The sequence below is a fragment of the Trachypithecus francoisi genome, unplaced genomic scaffold (genome assembly GCF_009764315.1).
Source record: "Trachypithecus francoisi isolate TF-2019V2 unplaced genomic scaffold, Tfra_2.0 Lachesis_group15, whole genome shotgun sequence".
Taxonomy (NCBI): Eukaryota; Metazoa; Chordata; class Mammalia; order Primates; family Cercopithecidae; genus Trachypithecus; species Trachypithecus francoisi.
The window spans coordinates 72853257-72879347 of record NW_022681460.1 but is presented as its reverse complement, the minus strand read 5'-3'; the positions used below and the strand labels follow the sequence as shown (position 1 = coordinate 72879347).

The following is a 26091-nucleotide window of genomic DNA, read 5'->3' as shown; positions in this document are numbered from 1 at the left end:
TTTAATATTTGTCCCCTTCAGAATGCCTATACATTGCTGGTGGGAATGTAAATTAGTACAACCTCTTTGGAAAATAGTGTGGAGGATTCCTTAAAGAACTAAAAGTAGATATACCATTCGATCCAGCAATCTTACTACTGGGAGTCGCTACATGAAAACAACCCATTCACATATATGTTTATTGCAGCCCAATTCACAATTCCAAAGATATGGAACCAACCTAAGTGTCCATTGACCAATGAGTAGATAAATAAAATGTGGTATATATACAACATGGAATACTAATCAGCCATAAAAAGTAACAAAATAGTGTCTTTTGCAGCAACTTTGATGGAGCTGGAGGCCATTATTCTAAGTGAAGTCACTCAAGAATGGAAAACCAAATACTGTATGTTCTTACTTATAAGTAGGAACTAAGCTATGAGTCTGTAGAGTCAGAGAGAGTGATATAATGGACTTTGGAGACTCAGAAAGGGGAGGGAAAGAGGAGAGCATGGGATAAAAACTACATATTGGGTTTTCATTCCCACATATACTACTCAAGTGACAGGTGCATTAAAATCTCGGAATGCATCACCATATAATTCATCCATTTAACCAAAAACCACTTGTACTCCAAAAGCTGTTGAAATACAAAATACATATTAAAAAAGAAAAAAGAACATTTGTCCCCTCCAAACTCTTGTTGAAATTTAATCCCCCACGTGGCAGTATTGAGAGGTGGGACCTTCAGGAAGTGATTGGATCAAGAGGGCTCTGCCCTAATGAATGGAATAATCCATTCATGTATTAATGGGTTTATCATGGGAATGGGATTGGTGGCTTCATAAGGGGGGGAAGAGAGACGTGAGCTAATACACTCAGCCCTCTTGCCATGTGATGCCCTTCTCCACCTCTGGACCCTGCAGAGAGTCCCCACCAGCAAGAAGGCCCTCACCAAGATGTGACCCTTTGACCTTGGACTTTGCCTCCATAACTATAAGAAAAATTCATTTTCATTATAAACTTTCAGGTATTCTATTAGAAGCAACAGGAAACAAACTAAGACAGATGGGGAGACGCTTGACCTGAGGCTTGAAGGATGAATGACACTTGGTCAATTAGGTCATGCTAGAGGAGGTGGGGGATGATGCTGCAGACAAAGGAAATGGGAGTCCAAAGGCACCCCGAGAGGAGGAGGAGGTGCCATTCAGAGAATGATGAATTGGTCTGTATGGCTAGAGAGTGGAGTATTGTGCAGAGAGGGAAGATTTTCTGCCCTCTGAGGGTGTGATAACTGAGTCTATGAAAAATGGACAGTAGGCAGATTAACAGGAAAAAAACATATTTAATTGTATATATATGCACAGGAGTCCCACAGAATCTGAGACTGGAAGAAGAGCCAGATGATTGAAGCTCATTTAGTATCCCCGAGCTACAGAAAGCAAGAGGGGCTTGGTGCTTCTGGGAGTGGTGGTGACACACATCATGGGAGGGTGAGGGGAGGAAACGTGTGGCAGACAAAGGTTGTCTCATTATGTGGATAAAAATTCTCTCAGGTAATAAAAGTTGTTTCAGAGTAGCCTATCAGAAGAATCTGTAACAGCCTGTAATGAAGTCCGTCTGGGCAAAGTATCAACCTTCATTCTCATCTTCTATGATAAGATCTTCCCTGGTTGATGAGAGTCCTATAAAAATTGTTTTCCTTTACGGAAGTAAATTTCTTTTACCAAAGGACAGCTTTTCAGAGCTACTCCTGTGTCTGAAGTTTCTCAGAATAACCTGCTCAAAATGCCAAAGAAGTATATCCCAGAGTGGCATATTTCGGCCTCCTACAGTCATATTTTGAGGTGGTGTGTCCTGAGCTGCCACAGTATGTGTAATAGCAGCAAGGAAAGAGTTTAGGGTAAGGTATAGAACCCTGAAATGCCATGCTGAGGAATATACACTTTATTCTGTGTATATTCATAGACACTTGTTTTGAGGGAATTAAAATGGAGGGGCAGCGAAGTCTTGTGAGTGCTTTGGAAAGATCATTCCTGAAATGGGATGGGGAAAGAGTAGAAGAAAGTGAGTACAGAAACAGAGAGTCCCTTTAGGAGAAAACAGAAGATGGAAGCTCAAACTGAAGAGGTGGCAATGGAATAGCAGGGAGGAAACCGATTCTGAGGATATTTATTTAAGGTATTAAGATATTTACTTATTTAAGAGAATAAACAGAGCATGTTTATGGAGGAGGAGGAGTTCAGCTCAGGGAGTGTCGACTGCCAAATGCCAATAAAACATCAAGAAGGGAAGCCCAGGAAGCAACTAGATGCTGAGATCTGAAGCTCAGGAGAGAGGTCTGGGATGGAGAGAGTCATTTGTGTGTAAGTCAAAGCTGAAGCTGGGACCTCCCAGGAGAAATATGTCAAGCGGGAAGAGAACAGGGCTGATGCTGGACATCTGGGGAACAGTACCTAAGGGCAGATGGAAAAAAGAGACCCTGACAAGAGGGTAACAAGGAAGCAGAGGGGCTGAAGGAACACCTGGGGAGATGAGTGCCCTAGAAATCAGGGAAGCAGAGCTCACAAAAGGAGTGAGTGTTCAAGAGTGTTAAAAGTGACAGAGGACATCAGATTAAGTAAGACCTGAGAGGTTCCCAGTACATTTGACAATGAGCTGCTCAGACGTGATCTTTGCCAAAGCAGTTCCATGCAGTAGGGTGAGCAGTAGTCATAATGCAGATGGTAGAAGAATGAATAGGGAAGGGGGACTGTAAGAATTTGGGAATAGCCTCTAGAGTGTATGCTACTCTCTCTAGAAGATTGACTGTCATGGGAAAATGAATGGAGGAATACAGGGCTGAGAGGTTCCTTGACGATATGGTGAGCCTAGGACAGTGCGTGGTCCAAAAAGGCACTCAAATATGTAATTATCTAATAAAAGTTGAAATGATGAATTGCTAAATAACTGAAAAATGAGTCAGAGAAGACTTCTTGTATTTGAAAGCATTTAATTCCTCATTTATGTATCTTCACAAGAAAGGACACAGAAGATTAACCAGAGAAGGAAAAAGCATGCGGTCTGGAAGAATATGTGAACATTTATGTTGTAAGCAATGGGGAGAGACAATTGGAGTGAGACTCATGCATAGGCAACTGGAATGTGTGCCCCACAGAGAAGGCAGCTTGTGAAGGGGGAGCTTCCTGCTGAGGAAGTTCACTGAGGGAATACAGACAGCATCATCAGGTAATACAATACACTAGATAGCAAATGGTGCTGAGAAGTGCCATTGTAATCTAATGCTGCTTATTCAGGGTAACATTAAAATCTATCTCAGTGCACTCTCAATCTCTTCGATGACCTATTGTCTAAACTAATGCATAGTTAATTCTCTGAAGCCAGAGATATCGTTTTCCTATCATAAACTACACAAGCTATCAAGAAAGTAAGGCAACATTTGGAGTAGTATAAATTTAAACAGACTGTTAGTAGAAAATATTTAGAGCAAGACCAGGCAACATTGGCTGACTTTGTAAAAAGGGACCTGTATTTGGACAGATTTGATTTATTAATTTCGTTATTTTATTTTATTTTGAGACGGGCTCTTGCACTGTTGCCCAGGCTGGTGTGCCGTGGCATGACCATAGCTCCCTGTAACCTTGAACTCCTGGGTTCAGGCGATCCTCCTTCCTCAGCCTCCCGAGTAGCTAGGACTAGAGGCTTGCCTCAGCAGTTGAACTACATTTTTTTTATTTTTAATTTCTGCAGTGATGGGGACTTGCTATACTGCCCAGGCTGGACATGAACTCTTTGCCTCAAAGGATCCTCCCACCTCAGCCTCTCAAAATACTGAGATTACAGGTGTGAGCCACCGAGTCTGGCCTGTATTTGGACAGTTGTTGCAGCAAAGATGGAATAATCATATCTTCCCTACAGAGTTCCTGTGAGAATTCTAGGTGAAAGCCCTTTTAAGTGATCAAGGGTGAGCTCTGTGTGTGTGTGTGTGTGTGTGTGTGTGTGTGTGTATCATGACCTAGTTGCTACTAAGGCCTTTGTGCGTATCAGTGTGCTTCTGCAGCATATACTCGTGGTTTTTGTTCCTCTTTTCTCTTACCTTCTTGATTAGGTTTGTTCTCTTATTAAATGATATAGTATGTGCAAAATGCCTGACATAGCACCTAGAATCGGGGTTTGTGTGTTAACAGGTATAACTGCTAGCGCTGTCCCTTCTTTCCCCCCATGTCTCCATCTCTTCCCACTGGCTATCTACGGTCTGTGGGTGAACCAAGGGACATTCCTCCTTTGTCATGAACTTTCAGAGGACTGATGACTCCCGAGCCTGACTTACAATCTTTTAATTCTGGGCAAGACACAACTTAGGGGCCTAATTGTGAAACTGATAAAGCTTAGGTTTTGAAATCACCAGCTGAATCAGCATAATCTCCACTGCTCATTTTGCAAAATCCTACAAGGTGTGGCATTAGCTAAGATATTTCTAATCAATGCAGCTGCCCTTCCGTTAGAAAGCATTGACTCAGACATCAAATCTGTGATATTTATTTAGTTCTCAGAAGACCAGCTTTTTATACATGACCTTTGAGTATTTACTTATGAAGGAGTTCAGAAAATGCTGCCCCCAAATATGCTGCTTTGGCAGACTTGTTACTTCAAACTGAGGGTGCTTGGGGAAGAGCAATTGCAAGAAGGAGCTTTCTCTGAACTTCCTTTCATCTGCCTAAAGACAGATCTTTCAGCCTGTAATCCCAGCACTTTGGGAGGCCAAGGCAGGTGGATCACCCTGAGGTCAGGGGTTCAAGACCAGCCTGGCCAACGCTGTGAAACCCTGTCTCCACTAAAAACAAAAACAACAACAGCAACAAGAAAAAACACAAAAATTATCTGGGTGTGGTGGTGGGCATCTGTAATCCCAGCTACTCGAGAGGCTGAGGCAGGAGAATCACTTGAACTCACGAGGCAGAGGTTGCAGCGAGCTAAGATCCAGCCATTGCACTCCAGTCTGGGCCAAAAGAGTGAAACTCCGTCCTCCCCACCCCCACCCCCGCAAAAAAAGACAGATCCTCCAATAGGAGTTCATCTCTCAGGAATGGGAAAATCTGGGATCACAGCAGGCCCAGACAGATTATTGCCTATGTTTCTGCTAGAAAACAACTCCTTATTACCTGATTAGCTTTCTAAAATTTGCACAAGAGACAACCTTTATTCTTTATCCACTTCCTCCCCCCACTCTCCCATAATTTGTGTCACCTGCCTGCCCCCCAAATTCCAAGATCCTGTTCTTTTCTGTAACTCAGGATGCTATACAAGCTTCAATCATCTGACCCTTTGAGCCTCATATTTTGTGAAACTCCCATGTGAACGTTGGTAATTAAAATGGGTTTTCTTTGTCCTGTTAATCTGCCTTATGGCAATTTAATTCATAGACCAGCCAAAGAACCTAGAAGGGAAGCTATTTTTTGCTCCCTACACCCAGCAGACAGATACCCAGGGATGTGGGCAACCGTGAGAGGTAGAGATGGGCTTTGAGGGCAAAGGGTATGGGTGCGAGTGGGGAAAGGCATTAGGCTTCACTTCCAAGGGACTCCAGAATCTGCCCCTAACCCACCTGGCAAGTGCAATGCATTTTCTCGTCGGAGTTTCCTATCTGTTAACTGGGTATGATCACTCTTGCTCCATCACAGGGCGGCTCACGCATGTGTACATGGCACCCCCACCCACCATAATGGAAATGATATCTTTAGCTCTGACCTTGCATCCCAGCTCCTGAAGCCCAAACTCGACTTTTCTGCGGCCGGATTGCTGGATGAACAGCGCTCCGCGGAGGGGACCCCCTGCTGCCATCCTGCCAGGGGCCAGTGCCCGGGGCTTGGGGGAGGAGCAGCAGGGCAGGTTCGCGGGCACCGAGGGCGGCCCAGCTCTGAGCCCTGCAGCTTTCGCCCGCTGGAGCGAGAGCCGGCTGTAGGCGGCTCCTTCCTGTGCAAACTTTTCTGTCCTCTTCCTCCTCCCGCCCTCCGCACCGGCTCCTCGGCTCCTCGGCGCCCGGCGTCCACCTCCCCGCCCTTCTCTGCCTCCGGGTCGCGGTGCGCGGGGCAGAGCAGGGCAGCAGCGGGCAGCGCAGCCCTCGGCGCCGGCCGCACCCGGTGCTTCCGCCCCGCCGCGGGGAGCCGATGGCCGAGGCGGGTTGGCGCCCCGCGGGGCTCCCGGTCAATCCGGCCGGACAGGCGGTGGCGGTGCCAGTCCCCGAGTCCGAGGCGCCCGCCCCGCCGCCGGCGCCTGCCCTGCAGTGGCTGCCCGGGGACCCAAGCCCCCGCGGCCGATCGCAGAGCGACCTCTCGTCGTCCTCAAGCAGGGGCCGCCCACTCCGGGTCCACATCTCCGGCTCAGGTAAGGGCGGCTCGGGGCACTGGCCGCCGAGGGCCGGCCGCGGGCAGGTGGCCACGAGGGTGACACGGCCAACTCAGGGCGCCCGCAGGCACTGGCCCGTCAGGCTGGCGGCGGGGTGGGGGTGGGGGAAAGGGGAGGGCGGAGGCTGAACTCCCTACACCGCCGCCTCCTCGGCCGACAGGGCTCGGCGACCCTAGGCGGAAGATGCTAAAAGTAGCCGACGGCTTGGTGCGCCCGGGTGGGCGCATGCCTTGCGGGCGAGTGTGCAGCCTGGGTTGGGGTAGGGAGCGCTCCCTCTCGGCTGCACGTCGCCAGGCAGCACCGCAGCTTGGCTTCCGAGGCTTTTCCATCAGAAAGAAGAACCTTCTCGGTCTTCGGCGCGACTTTGGTCCCTCGGAAGGGTGCGGTTCCCTCACTTTGTGGGCTGGGGCCAGGGCAGGTCTTGGGAGACTTCCCAACTAACTGCTCATAGTTCTGAAATAAAGACGCCTTTTAGGGGTTGCTGGTAAGAGGACCCGGTATATGAGTTTTTCCTCCTTGCAAAACCCATGCAGTTGATGGGGAGAGCAGGGGAGAGTTTGGCGGGCTATTTGTGCCTCTCATCCTTTAACATGTTTTGAAAAAGCCTCGGCCAGGCGCGGTGGCTCACGCTTGTAATTCCAGCGCTTTGGGAGGCCGAAGGCATGCGGATCACTTGAGGTCAGAAGTTCGAGACCAGCCTGGCCAACATGGTGAAACTTCGTCCCTACTAAAAATACAAAAAATTAGCTGTCGTGGCGGCGCATGCCTGTAGCCCTAGCTGCTCGGGAGGCTGAGGCAGGAGAATCGCTTGAATCCCATCGCTTGATGGGAGGCGGAGGTTGCACCACTGCACTCCAGCCTGAATGAAAAAGTGAGACTCCGCTTTCAAAAAAAAAAAAAAAAAAAAAAAGCCTCAAGCTAGCCCCTCTGCAGTAGCACCGGCCCGTGTGTCCTCAGAGGCTGACCTGTGCCCCGTGCACCCGGACCGACAAAATCAGGAACTCAGCTGAGACCGATGTTGCCGGCCGTGTTGTGTGACGTTAGGCAAATCACGTAACCTCGTCTCTCCTATCTCAGTATTGAGAGTGGGAATCATAGTATGATACTACTACATCGGGAGGTTATGTGGACTAAATAATCATTTTAAACTGCTTTTGAACAAAGCATTAGCCTTAGAAGTGTAGGACTGTTTTTTAAAAGTCCACCAGATGTGTCAAGTTTCCATCAGTTGTCTGATGTGCAATCTATGTAGGATGCATGGGAGCTGGGAAATTAGAAATGAAGCTAGCTAGCATCAAAACTACCCACAGCAGCAAAAGCCCCCGCCAGGGCGTGAATGTGCACAGTACCCTCTGCCACTGCCCTGGTTTTCAGGCTCTGTGCTTTGGGATCAGGCCTTCTTTGGGCTCTAACTCAACCTCACCTAAAGCTGAGCTTCCTGTTCAAAAAAGCACATTTCCATGCCTGTAACTCCTCTTCAGCCGGCTAACTCTCTCACCATAGCCTTCTGTCTTCTTATTCTTGTCATATTGTTTTTGCCACCCAACATGTGTACTTGAAAAACCTCGAAAGCATTGCTGTTGGGACTTTGTAGATGGCATTGGATGAAAGAAGTCAGAACTGTTAGATTGGAGGTAGTGGGATGCTGATCATGGGATTTGTGCAAAGATTCTTCCTCTGAATTTGTATTGCGAAAAACATCGAGTCCGAATGTTTTTAACCACCTGCTCTTGGTGTGTTGGCCAAACTGAACTCGAGTCATGGATTATTTTGATTGATTTTTACAAAGATTAACTGTTCAGAGACTCTAAAGAGACCACTGAGAATTCATCTAGTTGGTGATTGTAGATAAAGTATAGCTTGCATCACCATTTTTCATTTTCATTGATGGAAATTATGGCCTGTATGCTGAAAAAGGACAACGAAGACATTTGAAATGTAAGTGTGCAAAGTGTACATCATGTGAACCATGGGCTCCAATTTATAAAATTATTTTACTTCCAAGGACTCTTTGTCTTTTCTGTGTCCTCTTAACGGATGCTAGGAAGTGAAATCTTTCAGCTCAGTTGTCCCCTGTGCCGCAGGATGCTGGCACACATGTAGAAGAGTGAACATCTTTCATGTGACTGATTTCATTTTCAGAATTGAGCCTCGGCTCCCTTTAAGAGCAGACTAAATGTGATCAGGAGCTCCCTGCTCTTAGAGTCACAGAGAAAAAGAATGAGCAGGTCCTTCACTGACACACAGAGTATTTCTCCAGAATACCCCACAGCCTCTGCGGGTTCTGTAAGCCATGCAGGATGGATCTGAGAATCAGCAAGATGACCGTGCTGGCATCTCTGAATTATCTCAGAGGCACAATAAGAAGGTTACACACCTTGTAAAAACGTTCCTTGGCCTAACACTATAGTAGCCAATTTACAGTCCTTCCCCAGAAGCTCTGGGCACACACAGTGGCAGCACCTAGAGCAAGGTCATACGTGGCTTTGCCAAAACAGCTCCTGGACCAGCATCTGTGGCCTCATCTCAGAATCTCAGGCCCCATCCCGGACCTGCTTAATCTGAATCTGCATGTTAATAAGATCCCCAGGTTGTTCTTAGACACCTTACAGTTTGAGAAGTGCTACTCTCCCACACTGCTTTTCAAACTTGGCTACACATAGGAATTGCTTGGGGAGTTAACAACAAAACAACTTGTGGCTGGGTCGCACACCTAGGGATTCTGATTTAATTGGCATCAGGTGCATCCTGGCCATTAGGTGATGCTAATGAGTAGCAAAGTTTGAGAACTGCTGTCCTGTGCCATATATGTCACCCTGGCTTGCTGCCGTATGTCTTGTGATACCGTGATACAAGTGTAAGTTTAAAGAATTTGTTTTAGTACCTTCTCACATCCCTATTGCTACATCCTCTCCTCTACTACTGCAGCCTCCCAAGCAGCCTTCCTCACTCCTATTTTTGATTCCAGCTAGTTCTCAAATGTTCTTCATAAGGGATAATTTCTAATCATGGGTTAACTCCCTGCTGTGAGTCCTTAGAAGAATATTGAGGGGAAAAGGAAATCACCTTTTGCAGTGACAGTGGCCTGAAACGGAAAAGAAGGGGAAGAAAGAGTGCTTGCCAAGAGTGATCAGAGAACAGCCTCCCTTCAGAATGCCAGACCATCCTTGCTACCTGCAACCATTACCCCGGCCTCCCCCACAGCTCCGCCTCCATCCTTCTTTCCAGGAAAGAATAATAAAAACTTGGAACTCAGACTCTAAAATCTTGCCCACTGCTGCAAATAGTCAGTCTAATACTAAATATACATTTGTAAAGACCTGTTCTGTGCTAGCACTGTGTTGATAGACACTGTAAGAGTACCCCAAGAGAATCAGCTTCCCCTGACTATGCTAGATTATTACTAGATTTTTGTCAAGAAAAGCATCTCAGACTTCAAGGGATTTTATTTAACTTGTGGCTTAAGGAATTTTTCACATAAGAATGCATGTGCTTTATCAGAAAAAAAAAAAAAAAAAACCCAAGCCAGTTTTATATTTCAAAGTCTATACAAAAAAGTTAAGAAAATAAAATATCTTCAAATAAGTAATTTTTAAAGATAGAATTGAAATAACAGTGGAATTAATGAATAAACTCTTTTATTGAGTTTATAAAAATGTGGATTCATTTTGCCATATGGTTTTTGAACTCACACTTCTGGAATTCAACAAAAGTCCTGAATTTATTTTTCTTTTTTTGAGATGGAGTCGTGCTGTGTTGTCCAAGCTGGAGTACAATGGCTGTTCACCAGCACAACCATTGTGCACTGCAGCCTCAAACCCTGAGGCTCTAGGGATCCTGCTGCCTCAGCCTCCTGAGTAGCTGGTGTTATAGGCACAAGCTGCTGCTCCCAGCCTCGGATTTTTGAAATCCAGTATTTCTTTGTAAATAAAGTGATGTTTAACCCAATTTTTAAAGTAAAATCTTGAAACAAGGTTCTCATAGTGTATATGGTCAGGTATACTCTTAAGTTTTTATCTTTGTTTTTTGAGACAGAGTCTCGCTGTCTCCCAGGCTGGAGTGCAGTGGAGAGATCTCAGCTCACTGTAAGCTCCGCCTCCCAGGTTCACGACATTCTCCTGCCTCGGCCTCCCAAGTAGCTGGGACTACAGGCACCCACCACCATGTCCAGCTAATTTTTTGTATTTTTAGTAGAGACGGGGTTTCACCGTGTTAGCCAGGATGGTCTTGATCTCCTGACCTCGTGATCCGCCCGTCTTGGCCTCCCAAAGTGCTATAATGGTATTCTCTTAAGTTTTAGACCAACCCTGGTCAGTCTTAAGGAGCTTTGATAACTTTAGTGGTTTCTGATGTGCTGTTCTGATAAGCACAGTGTTTAGTAAGTAAAGAACCTGAAGACACACAGCCCAAGGCATAGGCCACGTACGAATTCTGCAAGTACCGACTGTTGGCCTACTGGGTACCAGGAGCTGTTCTGGACCTGTGTGGGTTATAGGGAGGACTGAAAGGTGTTTTCATTTTCATGTGATGATGCTTAGTCTTGCACATTGCATATTGGGCTGCATAGATCAGAGATCCATTCAAGCCACCTCCAAAAAAAAGCAGTATAGGTGTATGGACCACTTCATTAGCTTAGTGTGCAAGTACAATCTCATCTTTTTATTACTCTGATTCATCTCTTCAGTATCCCTATTCCCTGGTATACATAGGCATAGGGGTAACAGCAAACCCAGGATATTTTTCTCGAGTCTTTAATTCCAGGTGTGTTCAGTGCTGAGTGGAAGTGAGAAATCTCGCATACCTTGATGTTCTATCAGTTCATACCCACTGCTGCCTGGCCACTGCCATGAGTTGCTGCTGTCCAAGACCAGTGCTGCTGGGGGAAGCTTGTGCTTGCTCATCCCTTGCTGGTGCTTCTACTGTATTTCCTACTGACTTCCAAGGTTGTAACTCTTTAATTTGATGCTTTGTGCCCAGAAAGGGTGGCTGGGTCCCAAGAAGCTTCTGAGCCCCAGCCACGAGCTGAGCTGGAGGTGTCCTAGGCCAGGAACAATGAACAACTGCTCACTTTACATTTATGTAACTCAGAGTGGGTTTTTTTTCCAAACAAAGACCATCTGGCTCTAAGTTTACTATCTGGCTCTCCCTGGTCAGTGAACAGCAAGGCCACCCTGCCCAGGCCAGCTTGGGCAGTACAAGAGGGTACTAGATGGAGCAGATTTGCTGGTGGGCTCAGGTCCAGCCTGTGCTTTGCCCAGGTCAAGCTGTGCACCTGGTGTGGACATGTGTGCCTTCCTTCTCCCCCAGGGAGAGCACCTTTTTCTTTGCACAAAGGCCATGGGCTTCTCACCTACCCAGGAGACTGACCACCAATCAGCCTTCATTCCAGAGGGGGCACCTCCTATCTGATTCTCACCAAGTTACCATGGCAGCTGACTACAGTTCTGTACCAGAGCTTGGCACATTTGAAAAATCGGCTTCACCTGTTAAGTCAGGAGGCCCTTATTAGGTCAGATTGCACCTGACCTGGGGCTCACACCGGAGAGTTGTCAGGAATTGAGGCAACCAATTCCTCTTTCTCTAGCTCTTTCCTAGGCTGGCATGGTCTCAGTGGACTTGAGCTTTTGTTTGTCTCTCTGTTGACCAGCTCTCTTACTCTCTAATCAGAACAGATTATCTCTCCTTCATAGGTGCTTCCTCATCCATCTACTTAAAATGGCACTTCAGGGGTCCTACCTACCTGACAGCAATCTTCCTTTGTTTCCTTTTAGCTCTTGTCTTGTGTTCACCTGGGGGAAATTTCTTTATATTTCATAGTTCAAATTCTCTAGATCTATTGTGTGAAGTCACCTTTATACAGCAAGACAGAGATCATATGCCCCAGAGGTGCCTCTGGATTGGTTGCCTTTGATCAGATAGATACCCATTGGAGCCCAAACCAGTTGTGGAGCATGAAGTCACAGTGCCAACATGGCCATGTAGAAGGGACTGAGCCTGGCCAGTTTCCATTCGTCCATTCATTCAATTAGTCTTTATTGATGACTGCTATGTGCCAGGTACTGTTCCAGGCACTGGGCATACAAAGGTGAGCAGATGTGATTCTGTGATTCTGGAGTTAGACTGAAAACAGAGAGGACACTCAGAAAGGGTGTGGCAGGCCATATACAGCAGTGTCTCTGGTGATCTAAGGTATAGGCCATGCATCATGCTCAGTAAATAACATGATGATGATGATGACTGTTCTTGTTTTCAGAGGATGCATGAACAGCTAATTTACTTAAACCAGTTAAGCTGTAGTTTGCGTAAGTACATCAATGGCAGCTCTGAGACAGATATTAAAGCTATGGATTTATTCTGGCCCCTACCTACTGCTGAAGATGCTGTAGGCAAGGGCATATCTTGATTTTTCATTTCTTCGTTCAAACAACAAATGGCTAATGAGCTAACACAGAGGTTGCAAAGATATCCCTCAGGAATTGACAGTTTAGTGGGGGAAAGACAGGCCAATAGGCCAAAGACCGCAGTGCAATAAAGTATAAGCTATGATTAGTACCCTGTCCTGGGCCTGGGGGAGAACCTAGGAGGATTGGCTGTAGGGAATGGTTTTGGGGAGAAAAGTCCTCTGGGAAGAGGTGAAACCTGGGCTATCTCTATGCAAAAGGAGGAATTGAAAGATGGAGTTGGGTTGGGGAGGAAGAGTGTTTGGGGATGGGAAAAAGTACATACAAAGGCCTGAAACAACCTGTCATAATCAGAAAACACTCAGCAGTTGCTTTTGGCTCTGAGCATGGTTCTTTTGGGAGAGAAGGGAGAGTAGACAGCTGGGTGGAGACTGAGTATGGGAGGTTGCTGTGTTTGCCTTTTTCCTGGGACACACAATTTAGTTGATGTTTATAAGGCATTTGCAAGTTTGATATGGATATATTCTGAGTATATCCTGACATGAACACTGAAAGACAGAGACAATGGTAGAAAAAGCACAGACAACCGAGGTTGGGACTGTCAGGGCTCAGAAAACAATACCCCAAAGTGTGGTGCTTTGATGGGCTGAGTATTTCTAACTGAAGGACATTGGAAGGGCCTCAGAAGTAAAACCTCTCTCTGACCTTCTCTTGCCCTTCTCTTGCCCTCCTATCTTCTGTTCCCCTTTCTCCCAAAAGGCAGGTCACAGAGACTATAATTCCTCTTCCCTGAGGTGGGTTGTAGAAACTAGGAACGTTACTCTAACCTTGCCCTGCCTTTTTGTGTAGGAGCTAGCCATAAAGACATTCTTTGACCTGCCTTGTGTGAGAGTAGGTCATAAGACCTTCATTCCAGGAGGGAGGGAGGGAGGGAGGGAGAGAGGGAGAAGGGAGGGAGGGAGGGAGGGAGGAAGGAAGAAAGGAAGGAAGGAAGGAAGGAAGGAAGGAAGGAAGGAAGGAAGGAAGAAAGGAAGGAAGACTGGCTACCATATCAAATAAAACTTTGATTCAAGAAGTTTGTTAGGCTTTCCTCTTGTTAACCTGTCTTGTGTTGTAGGAGTGTTGCCATGACCCTTATGATGGGTGAGAAAAGGTATCACACCTTTCTCCCCCATACACAGAATCTGGTTATTATTGTGTAATCTTAGTCAGAACAGATTGACACCTGTCACCTCCCTATGCTAGGTTTAAGTCACCTCCCTATGCTAGGTTTCCTTATATCTGACCTGGAAATAATTAGTAACAGTAACACATAGCTCATAGGATTATTGTGAGGCTGAAATGTGTGAAAAGTGCTTTTGAACTTTGAAGTACTGTGTAAGTGGTGGCACCTTTGCATGCTTCCATTATAAGACTTACTGTGCTGTATTCAAATGGTGCATGGATTTGTCTCCTTCCCCACACCATAAAATAATTGAAGATGGAAAGCCTATTTTATTTATGTTTGCATTCTCAATACCTACTACAGGGCCTGGTACATACTAGGTGCTCAGTAGATACTGGTGGAATTAATGCATGAATTACTTTAAAAATAGTTCTTTTGACGTTAAGTATCTGTAAATAAAAAATTAGCCTAAAGTGATTTTTTAAAAATGTGTAAATAGAAGATTGGGTAAAAATGGGGATTTCCAAATGTTTTAAAATCTAAAAATAATGAGAGATTTTTGGTTTTTTATTCTTTGAGACAGGTCTCACTCTGTCATCCAGGCTGGAATGCAGTGATGCCATCTCAGCTCACTACAACCTCTGCCTTCCAGGTTCAAGCAATTCTCCCACCTCAGCCTCCTGAGTAGCTGGGTCTACAGGCATGTGCCATCATGCCTGGCTAATTGTTGTATTTTTTGGTAGAGATGGGGTTTCAACATGCTGGCCAGGATGGTCTCAACTCCTGACCTCAAGTGAGCCGCCCACCTAGGCCTCCCAAAGTGCTGGGATTACAGGCATGAGCCACTGCTCCTGGCCTATTTTTGTTTTTTATACAGTCACCCATGAGCTCGTTAGAACTTCCTTGGGAGTAGTGTGTAAACCTCACTTGGCAACACCTATGGAAGTGAAGAGTGAAAAGGAAGTCATAACTGTCAGTTCAGCCTGAGGCTAGTGGTGATGGAACCCCAGCCACAGGGACTCTGCAGCCTCCTGGGAATTCTGGTGCTGGGTATTGGATGCAAGAGTGTAGGCAAATGAAGGCAAAAGGAAGTGCACTCAGTGCTAACCCAATCCTGCATTATTTCCCCCACACCATCACACTCTATGTTTATAGCACCCCTGTGAGAGAACAGTGTATCAGCTCCATTTTTAAAGTAAGAACCTGGTTTCAGAAGGGTGAAGTAACCCACCCAAGTCCCTCAGGCAGCAGGGAAGGAATAGAACCAAGACTCAAATCTTCATGGCTTCAAAACGCCTACTCTTTTCTTACCCTACACTACCCTAGTACATATCTATCACCCCCTATAGAAACAACTCACGATTATCTTCACCAACAGAGGGAGAACTGCATTATGTTTTACTCTGCATTATGAAAGAGATCATCAGACTAAATATCACTTTCTATCAAAAAGTCCTTCTAAGGCCCCAGTCAATTGTCTGTCTACTTTAAGGTGCATTCAACACCACATTTCTAGCATAAAGAATAAATTTGACTTACTTGTGATGGAGTTCTGCCTGTGTTTTCAGGCTAGCACACTTCGGTGATCCTCACTTAGGTAGATTCTTTTAATCTAAAACAACTCAGTTTTGGAGTCATGTGTTTAATTCATGCCCAAGAGCCATATCTTGTCTCAAGGTACAAGTGTAGTTTCAGTTACAGTGAAACTCAGGAAAAAACACTGAAGCAGCTTTAGTGTTTTTAAAATACCGTGCTGAGTGACTCATTATCTTTGATCACACTTGCTGAAATTTGCACAGAGAAGTAGGTTGCAGCAGCTTGCCTTAGAAAGACTTCTGAGCTCTAACTTATTTTGTGACCTATTGGCTAAAATTTGACATTTATATGCCTTACTTTGCAGTTTCTTGATACCTCTGTGAAGTCTTGAGAAAGAGTAGCTATGGCTTATCCCTCATAACAGGAAGAAACTTGTGACTTAAAATAAAAAAGCATGTTATCTCTCTCTAGAACTTTGGACTGTGGCTAGGGCAAGAATGTCAGAGGTACAATGCTTTGATTTTGGGTCAATAACTTACATACTGTAAGTGTGTGACATAATAATTGGTGGTCATTAGTCAGGTCATCAATGTTGATTTATGATCTTTTTTGTTTTATGTATATTTTAACCTACCTGAATGTTTGGCATATCTTCTTTGGAGGTATAATTTCTATTAAATAATCTTCAAGTAGCCTAAATATCAAGAACAAACGTATTAAACCCCTTTTCTCCAAACTACTGGGCATTATAAATCTTTGATTTCTGCTCCAGAGGTTTGGACCACAAGATAGAAAGATGTGATAGTGACAAAGAATGTGATTTAGCCTGGGCGCAATGGCTCACGCATGTAATCCCAACACTTTGGGAGGTGGAGGCAGAAGGATTGCTTGAGTCCAGGAGCTTGAGACCAGCCTGGGCAACATAGTGAGACCCCATCTCTACAAAAAAATAAATAAATAAATAAATTAGCCAGGTGAACTGGTGTTCACCTGTGGTTCTTGCTACTCAGGAGGTTGAAGTGGAAAGATTGCTTGAGTCCGGGAGTTCGATGCTGCAGTGAGCTGTGATTGCAGCACTGCACTCTAGCCTGGGTAACAAAGTGTGATCCCATCTTAAAAAAAAAAAAAAAAGTATATGGCTTATGGTTAGTAAATGTAATAGAATTTATGTCTTCAAATTAGTGTTATCTTTTAGAGTTGTCATATTGGAAGAGTGTATATATACTTATTCCCATTGTAATCTTATTAGGCAAAACAGTGTTCAACAAAAGTTTTGTGACTAAAATATGTGACCCCTGTTTTTATCCTCTTGCCCTGACTACAGCTCAATTGTAACTCTTTCTAAAAATCATGTCTACCTTTGAGTGACATAGATGTACTGTCACTGAGGAAGATTTGAAAAAGCATTCCATAAGTGGCAGTAACAGTGGCCAAATTGTAGGAATACGTTTATTATCTGCCAGCATGATTATTTTGGTGGGAATAACAACCATTTGGACAGCCAAGTCATTCTCGTCACTTTTTTTTTTTTTTTTTTTTTTTGAGGCTTGAGCCACCGCGCCCGGCCATTCACGTTACTTTATAGTAACACTGCATACCTCCAAAATATATAACCACACAAGATAATATGTACTAACCAAGCAGGTCAGTTGGAACTGTTAACATAGTGACTGTGAGATCCAGAAAGTAAAGAAGCTTTGAAACAGCCACTGTGACATTTGTAGAAGGGACTCAATCAGATATGAATGAGTGGATTGCTAAGTAATAGCAAGGGTTTGAACAAAATGAATAAATTTCCATAGTTAACAATAGAGACTCCCTTCGTTGAGTGAAGGAAAAGAGGTTTGTTCGGCTGTTAACAAGAGCAGCCATTAACCAGGAAGGAGAGTGTGGCTTCGTGATACCTTCTGGCCAGGAACTGATACATTGAAACATTGGTTGTGGTCAAGGAGGGCACTCTCTTTTTGTTCCCAGGGATTGATCTAACTCTCTCTTGCCTGTTTTATCTATCTATCTATCTATCTATCTATCTATCTATCTATCCATCTATCCATTCATCATCCATCATCTATTAATCTATCTTCATCATCATCATCATCATCATCATCATCGTGTATATCATCTGTCTAGCTTATTTTGGCCTACTCTAACAAACTGTCATAGACTGCTTGGCTTATAAATAAGAGAAATTTATTTCTCACAGTTCTGGAGGCTGGAAGTTCAAGATCAAGACACCGGCAGATTCAGTGCTTGGCTAGGGCCTGCTTCCTGGTTCATAGATGGCCATCTTCTTGCTGTGTCCTCACATGGCAGAGGGAGGAAGAAAACTCTCTGGGAGCTCCTATAACGGCACTGATCTCATTCATGAAGGTTCCACCCTCAATACCTCATCTAATCCTTATTACCTCCCAAAGACTCCACCTCATAATACCATCATGTTAGGGGATAAGGTTCTAAGGTTTGGATTTTGAAGGGACACAGGCATTCAGTCCGTAACACTACCTAACTAATCTGTCTTTCCATCCATCCAACCATCCGTCCTTCTGTCTTTCCCTCCCTCCCAGATTTCTCTGATGCTGTGAACACATATTCTCCTCAGAGTTCCCCAATTTACATGTCTTCTGTGAAACCTAGCAGAGAGGGGTGCCCTTGGATCCCAATTCCACACACCAGCCTGGGCCAGGTAGCCATTCCTGACACCAGCTACATCCATTTTGTGGGACAGAGACCACTGGGATGTATTCTTGCAGGTGTGGAGAGCACAGTTCCTTGATAAGAGGTGGGGGACTGGGAAAACACAACAAAAGCATTCATTACCTCCTTGTACCCGGGGCCTGGGGAGGTAAAGAATTCCAGGGCTTCTGGGAAGCGTATGTGTCATAGAGAAAAGCCTAATGTCTTTTAGGTAAGAAAGAAGGGAAAGAGTAGAGTAAGAAAACTATGTGAAATGAGAAAGCGTTTTTTAAAAATAACAAAGTGGATGTTTCATTGCACCGTAGGTGTTTTGGAGTTGTGGGGAAACAAGCAAGAATGGAGCACATTCCTAGGGAACAACAAGGTAAGAATAGGAAGGGTGATGGAAATCATTGGCTGGGGTGAGGTGGGGGCACCTGTGGCTTGAGTAGTATAAAGAGTACAGGCAAGAAGACTTGGCCATGAAGACAGGCATTCTCTCCCCCTGACCCAGATTGACATGGTGCCTGATCTCCTCCCCAGCAACCATGCCAGTCTGTAGGGTGCACATTTCCACAGAGCTGTCTGGGCCCCTTTGGTTTCCATTCAAGGAAGCCCTCAGTGGTCATTTAACCAGATCTCCTCATTCCTTCAGGAAGATTAATAGTGAGCCTCACATGGCAGATCAGCCTAGGTCTCTTCCCAAATGGAACAATATGGTAGTGAGACCAGTTCAAACCCTTGCTTTCTGGGGATTACATCCCCAAGGGTGACCCCGGATTCAGAGGCCTGCTGGGGGTGCAGGATAGCATTCCTTTGGCCTAATCTGATCAAACATTTCTCAACAAGGGTTTAGAGTTTGCATGAGTTCACATGTGATTATCCAGATCTGGATTTATTGTTGTTTTTTTTTTTTTTTTTTTTCTTTTTTTATGAGGGTGACTGCTCCTTAGGCAGCTGACACATTCTCAGAAATCGGCCACAGGCAATGGCAAGATGAGAATGTTTGCCTAAGCCCAGGAACATGCTGGGGAGGGGGAGGCGGTACTCAGCAGCTGCTAAGCAGCTCTGGAAGGAGAAAGGTGTTTTGAAATTTCTGGTGCCGAAAAACCTGTCTTGTACATTAAAATCTGTAAGCAAATGTCCCTGTTCTACCTCCCCTTCCTGAGCTGCCTGGCTGCCACTCCTCCCTTCTTCTGCAATTGCTCATTGAGCCTTCTTCTTCTAAGGCTTCCCTTGATGTTCATGTTTGCAGGCCCTCACCTGTGTTAAAGTGGTGCCTAGGAGTGGGGGTGGGGTGTCTCGGTATGATTCAGCCAGTCTCCATCCTCAACAAGCAAGCTCTTAATCCTAGGCTGTGGTTTTCAGCCATGATCACCTTGCTGCACTGTTAATAGACAATAGGCCACAAAGGCACACCACAAAGGATGAAAACCGAGAGTCCCGGTCAGCCACACCAGAAAGCGCCAAGGCTACCATTTTTTGCTAGGTAGGAGTTGGAGTGATGTCTCAATGCATCAGTGGACTAGTCAAATCAAATGTAATGGCCTGCTGACCAGAGCTCCCGCTCTGAGTTCACACAGGAGTTAGATGACAGAGTCGTATGATGTACTGTAGCATTTCTCATATCTAATGTAGACTTTCTCATACACATTCTAACATATGAATCACCTGGGGATCTTGTTGAAATGCAGTAGATTTAGAGTGGGAATTGAACTTGTGCACTTTCTAACAGGCTTCTAAGTTTTGCTGATGCTGCTGGTCCTCAGACCACACTTTAAGGGAACCAAGTCTGTATGGAGAGCTTTTAACAGGCTTGTCAACTATTTTAAGGACTGATTCCTTATAGCACTAATGTACCTCAACATCCCATCCATGGAAACTTCCATGCTACTTAAAATTCTACTCTTGCTTTCATGTTTGGCAAACCTTACTATATATTACCTGTATAGTAAATAATGGGTGGAGGGTGTCATCCTTTTTCATGAAGTTTTTTGATAAAGTATCTAAACTAATCCATGCTTTGAAGGATTTAGAGAGAGCATGGCTTTAGAACTTTCACCTACACAAAATATTTTGCTTCAAGAATGTCTATGTGAATTGGCTTCTGGGACTTTCTCTGAAAAACCTCTAGTGTCCAGTGTCTAGAGGACTGTACAATTAAGAGGCGGGAATAGATTTAAAAAATAACAACAACAACAACAAAACAACAGCAGCAAAAACAAACAAACAAACAACAACAACAAAAAACAGAGATTATGGGCAGGTGCAGTGGCTCACGCCTGTAATCTTAGCAACTTTAGGAGGCCAATGCTGGCAGATCGTTTGAGCCCAGGAGTTCGAGACTAGCCTGAGCAACATAGTGAAATCCCATCTCTAAAAAAAATACAAAAATTAGCTGGGTGTGGTGGCATGTGTCTGTAGTCCCAGCTACTCTTGGGGAGCTGAGGCAGGAGGATCACTTGAGCCTGAGAGGTTGAGACTACATGAACCATGATCACACCACTGCACTCCAGCCTGGGCGACAAAGTGAAACCCTGTCTCCAACAAACAAACAAAAAGACAACAACAAAATAACCCCAAAGACTAAAACATTTTATTCACTGAAAACTCAAATCCATTCTTTAAGGTGACATTACCCAAAACATGAAAAGACAAGCGTAGAAGATGGATATACAGCAGTCCCCCGTTATCTGTGGGGGATTCATTCCAAGACCCCTAATGGATGCCCGAAACCTGCAGGTAGCACCTGCTGAACCCTATCTATGCACTGTTTTTTTTTTCCTATTCATACATACCTATGATAGAGTTTAATTTTAAAATTAGGCACAGTAAGGACAACAATAACTAATAATTATAATGTAAAAAGTAAGTGAATGTGTTCTCTCCCTCTCAAAATACCCTACTTCACTGTGGAAAGTAAAACCTTAGATAAGTGTGGATTACTGTGGACTTTTCAAAAGTTTTACAGTTGTGAAGCATTTTTAATTCTTCATTTCTTAGTGTCTGTTATGCCTTTTGTAGACTAGAAAAAGGTAAGGCTGAACCAGATGAGCTGGGTTTCTCAACACCGAGTCCAGGGCTATAATGATAGGAACAGGAAGGAAGGGAGGCCTTGGGAACTATTGCCTCCATGGGTTAAACATAGGGACCTCCTTCTAGGGAGACTAAAGATGCTGAGATACACCTTAGTATCAGAGTGTCGGTGGTGGCAATGATAATGATGAAGATGTTGGAAAATAGGGTTGAGGCTGCAATAAGAAGATATGTTAATTTTGTTATCTGTGGTTGATATTACAATACCCATTGAAAATACCCTGTAGAAGAGAGAAATGTAATAATGGGGGAGGCTAAACTCTAAATGGAGAACTTTGACTTGCTGGTTGGGTTAATAATATGACCATTTATTATTGCCTTGGGTATCACCGGAATTTTCCTACATAGCTTTGTTCACATGAAAAGTTAGTTTACTGCATAGTGCTTGCTTAACAATTTGTTCGGCAAGCACTATGCAGAAAACTTCAACTTTTCATGTGAGTATAGACTGTCTCCCTCTCTTCAAGTTCACTTTGAGTAGTAGACTTTCGTAATCTCAATGGTGCCTCATCCATAGTAGCTGCTTATAAAGCATTTGTTGGAAAGCAACTGATTATATTTGCGAGTATTTGTAGTCAACTGAAAATGGTGAGAAGCCACAGCTGGAAAAAAAATTAGAAGACTAGGGAAGAAAGAGTGTGGTGAGGGAGGTTAATGGCCCCCAGATCACCTAAGAGAACCTAAAGAATAAAAACTGAAAGGACATCTTCAGATTGCATCTGAAGGAAGTCACTGGAATTCACAGCCAAAAGCATTTTGGACGAAGTTCTAAGAATGAAAACCCAGAGAATCACTGAGGGAGCTGGAGTTGAAGTTTAAGGAGCAAAATTGCAAATGGAAATAAAGGAAAGGGAAGTGGGGGAAATAACAACAACCAATAAGAAAAGTTCGTGTGAAGCAAGTACTCTTCACCCAGTAGCTTTAGATAATCTTTCATTAACATGATCTTCTGTGCTCAGACATGTCTGTTTATGGATAATATTAAGCATGTAGTAGATGGTGCTCTACCAGAATTAAAAACAAATTGAAGGCCGGATATGGTAGCTCATACCTATAATCCCAGCACTTTGAGAGGCCGAGGCAGGTGGATCACTTGAGGTCAGGAGTTTGAGACCAACCTGGCCAACATGGTGAAATCCCATCTCTACTAAAAATACAAAAATGAGCTGGGCACGGTGGTGGGTACCTGTAGTCCCAGGTGTTCAAGAGGCTGAGGCCAGAGAATTGCAGAGGTTGTGGTGAGCCAAGATCGTGCCACTGCACTCCAGCCTCGGCAACTGAGCGAGACTCCATCTCAAAAAAAAAAAAAAAAAAAAGCAAGAAACTAACCAACCAACCAAACAAACCAAAAAACAAATTGAAGAAACCTTTAGGAAAACCGGCATGATCTCTATTGTCCAACCGCCTGTCACTTGCCAGGTATTTAAGGAGTGAAATGAGCAGTGATGTTTCATCCAGATGCTTAAACATGCTTATCCCAGCCCAGGAGTGTGGCTGAGGGGCTAAAACCCATGCACCACTGCTGACCCATCAACAAGGTTCAGCAAGTATTTACTGAGTCTCTATTATGTGCCAGTGAGAAAACAAAAATCCAACTCATGGAGACTGCATTATAGTGAGGATGTCAAAGATAAACAAAGCTGGACACTAAAGTGGCAAGGAGAGATTTTAATCAGTGATAGACTATTGCCATAGAGAACTGTTCAGTGTAAACTGAACAACTTCAATTTGTACAGAAGTGACTGTGCATTTTAAAGAGAGAATGAAGGAGTATAGAGGGAGGTGAGCAGAGGTTCAGTAAATTCACGGAAGTAAAAATATCATACTAAGCAGGAAGAGGGGAGTTGGTGCATGTAAACCCATCTGGGTTTGTTAACTGGTGCTTGTGGAAGTCAGGCTCCCCCACCCTCCCACAGAGGCTGGAGACAGGAGCCCCATCTTCAGATGTTAGATGAACAAACAGTAAATTATTCTGACGTTTTGAGTTTTCTCAGGAAGGCACTTTAAGGGGAGTTAAGGTCATTCTAGAGATGCGGCCTTGAGCTGTTAGAAACTGTATCCGTGTTTTATTTAAGCCTGTATAGGCGGAGGTTGAGGCCTAGTTGAGAAGAGGGCTCAGGGGAGCTGACTAGAGTTTGTTCAAGAAGAGAGTCTTTGCTGGGAGAGAGAGACAATACACAAACTAAATAAACAATATTAGATGGTGATTACAAAGCAGAGGAAGGGAAGAGGGTGTGCTGGGGTGAAGGTGTGCAGACTGCAACCTTAAGTATGGCAACCAAGGCAGGCCCCACTGAGAAGGTGACATTTGAAGAAAGGCCTGAGAGAAGTTAAGGGGTGATCCTTCCAGGCAGAGAGAACAAGGCCCCAAGGAACAGAAAAGAATCCTGGGTTGGTACCTTTAGATCATCGCAATGACATTGACCCTTTCTCTGAGTGAGGCTGGGGATCCAGTGGTGGGGGCGCTGGGCACAGGGGCATCATGTTTTTTTGATACAAATGTAGAAAGCAAAGTTTGGGAGATAACTATTTCATTCATATCAATATCAACTTAGGAGTGAATCCAAAGTATGTGGGGCTCTGGTGTCTGCTTCTTCTCAGGAAGGGACAGTAACTAGCAAATTGATGGAGATTCTAACATTACATGGAAGTAGCTAAACTAATTGAAGACATTTAAAAATGTCTTTACCTCCAACAATTTGCAGTTAAAAAATTATTCAATGACACTTGTTAAAGCACAGTAAGGCAGGTTTTATTTGGGACCATCGCAATAGGTATAGGGACCACTGCTATCAGATTTTGTAGTCGGGGAGAGGGATTGAGCTCAACTCTGAATATAACAGGGAAAATAATTTAAAGCCAAGGAGCTGTGTATCTTGCTCCTGGTTAGAAATTATAAGTGAGTGACAGTGGATGGAAATTTACTAAGAAGAAACGTCAGGGTTAGGGCACTCTTGCTGAAGATAGGCCAGGATGATCAGGCCTCACCTGAGGAAAGGTGAACAGATAAGGAACTCCATTGAGGGTAAGAGTTCTTGGTAAACCAATTTAGCAGGGCGTTTGCTAAAACTGTATTTTACGAGGAAGTGCCCAGATGGGCCTAGAAGATCCAGGAGCCTGACTAAAGTTTGGTCACTCAAATAACCTTTGTCACTGCCAGTCTAAGAGGTCAAAAGTGTAATTTTGTCTTTCCCTGGTTACTATGGAACCTAGGAAATATTTTATATTATTAGCCATTTGCATTTTCTTTCTCTGTGGTCTTCCCAGTACATATCCATTGCCCTTTGTTCCTGTTGCATTATTTTCTTAACTCTTGGTGTGTTGAGGTTAATAAATAATCCTTTGTGGTATACGATGGAAGTATTTTTTTGCTATTTGGTTTGCTTTCGTTTTGTTCTTAGGACGTTTTGTTACTCAGGAACAAATCCAGTTTTGATGTGTGAAGGTGTGTGTTTCCATACACATATGGAGGATTTACAAATAAGCTGTAGATGTCTGTATTTGCTTTGAAATGCCCTTCAATAAAAACCATCCCTGCTTCTGTGATTCTTATCTTCCCTTTTTAGTGTGGGAGGCTTCCTGCTTTGCTTTGTCTGCACATTTACATCGAGCCTGCCGAGCTTAATTTTAACCTGGGGAAAAATACAGAAGAGAAGCTATTTTCAGTCAGGTCATATTACTGAGAACACCTGTGAAATTCAGGATATTTTCTTGGGGGTAAGTTAAAATGTAGGACGCCACCTTGCCTGAAGCACATTTGTGGTTGCTGTACAAATTGGGAGGTGTTACTTGGAGCCAAAAACCTTATCACTTTCACACCAGCACTGCTTCTAAATAACATGCCTCCAACCCTCAATCCTTGGTATTAATTCTGAAACAACTAGTATAACCATCTGTTGAAAAGTTCTGTGGGAAAAAAGGGGTCTTTGTGGCCTGTTTTATTCACTTCCATGATGATCAACACAGAGATATTTTACATTTTGGTTATCAGTCTATTTTTTTCTTGCTCCAGTTTGCCTTCCTAAATGTCTAGCCATAGAGAGGCAAATAAAATATACACCCACCCTAGATGATTATAGTGTCAAAATTCCCTTAATCACACAGTAGCCCCAACCCCCTGTTTGAGTAATGTGTTTCCTACCTCATCGTGTGAATTGTCTTATTGTTTTGGTGAAGTGTTGACGCTACCACCTACTCTCATCCTCCCACCTCCATTTGCAGATAAAATCTAATTATCACCTCAGGATGGTTTCTTGACATACAATATAATCACCAACACAAAAGAATTTAGGGCACTATGACATTTAGCTTTTTTTTTTTTTTGAAGACTATTGTTTAAAAAAAATGATCCTTTTAAATTTGCTATTTCACAATTAGTTTTTTTAAAAAAGAAACAGAAAAGAACAAAAAGAAAGAAAAGAGACCAAATCTTTTACTCTTAGTAATTAATCTATTTGTAGTGTTACATTGAAGGCAGTAGCAGAAGGGACAGGGAAAACTCATGATGGTTAACAAATTAACAAAAGAACATGCTTTTAGAACTTTAGGCAGGGATCGTTACTAAATTCCCTAGCTTTGATTAGAATTTCGTGATGCCAGCTACTGTAAAATTCAGCCCCAGTTCAGAGTTTCTTCCTTAAATTCATTTATTTATTTCAAGACATTAAGGTATGGACTTTAGGTGTGGGGCCTCCAATGCTCCTGTGTGCCAGGCACAAGGCGTGGGCCAGGAGAGTGAATCTCTGGTGGAGGGAGGTGAGGAATACAGGAAGTAGTGCATTTTCCGAAATGGAGAAAACATTGAAGGCAGTCATCTTGATAGAATCATCAAAA

At 44.0% G+C, this 26091-nt stretch overlaps 1 protein-coding gene across 6 annotated transcripts in view; it reads left to right on the top strand.

Moving 5' to 3' along the window:
- The first annotated feature begins 5864 nt into the window (after positions 1-5864).
- Positions 5865-26091, top strand: part of PHACTR2 (phosphatase and actin regulator 2) — a 308168-nt gene continuing 287941 nt past the window's right edge. The window contains exon 1 of one of the 6 annotated variants that reach the window (XM_033235201.1): positions 5865-6366. In XM_033235201.1, coding sequence (XP_033091092.1) covers positions 6150-6366 — 217 coding nt within the window. In that variant the 5' untranslated portion in view covers positions 5865-6149. The remainder of the gene's footprint in view (positions 6367-26091) is intronic. The other 5 variants (XM_033235200.1, XM_033235199.1, XM_033235205.1 and 2 more) reach the window with 5 other exon arrangements.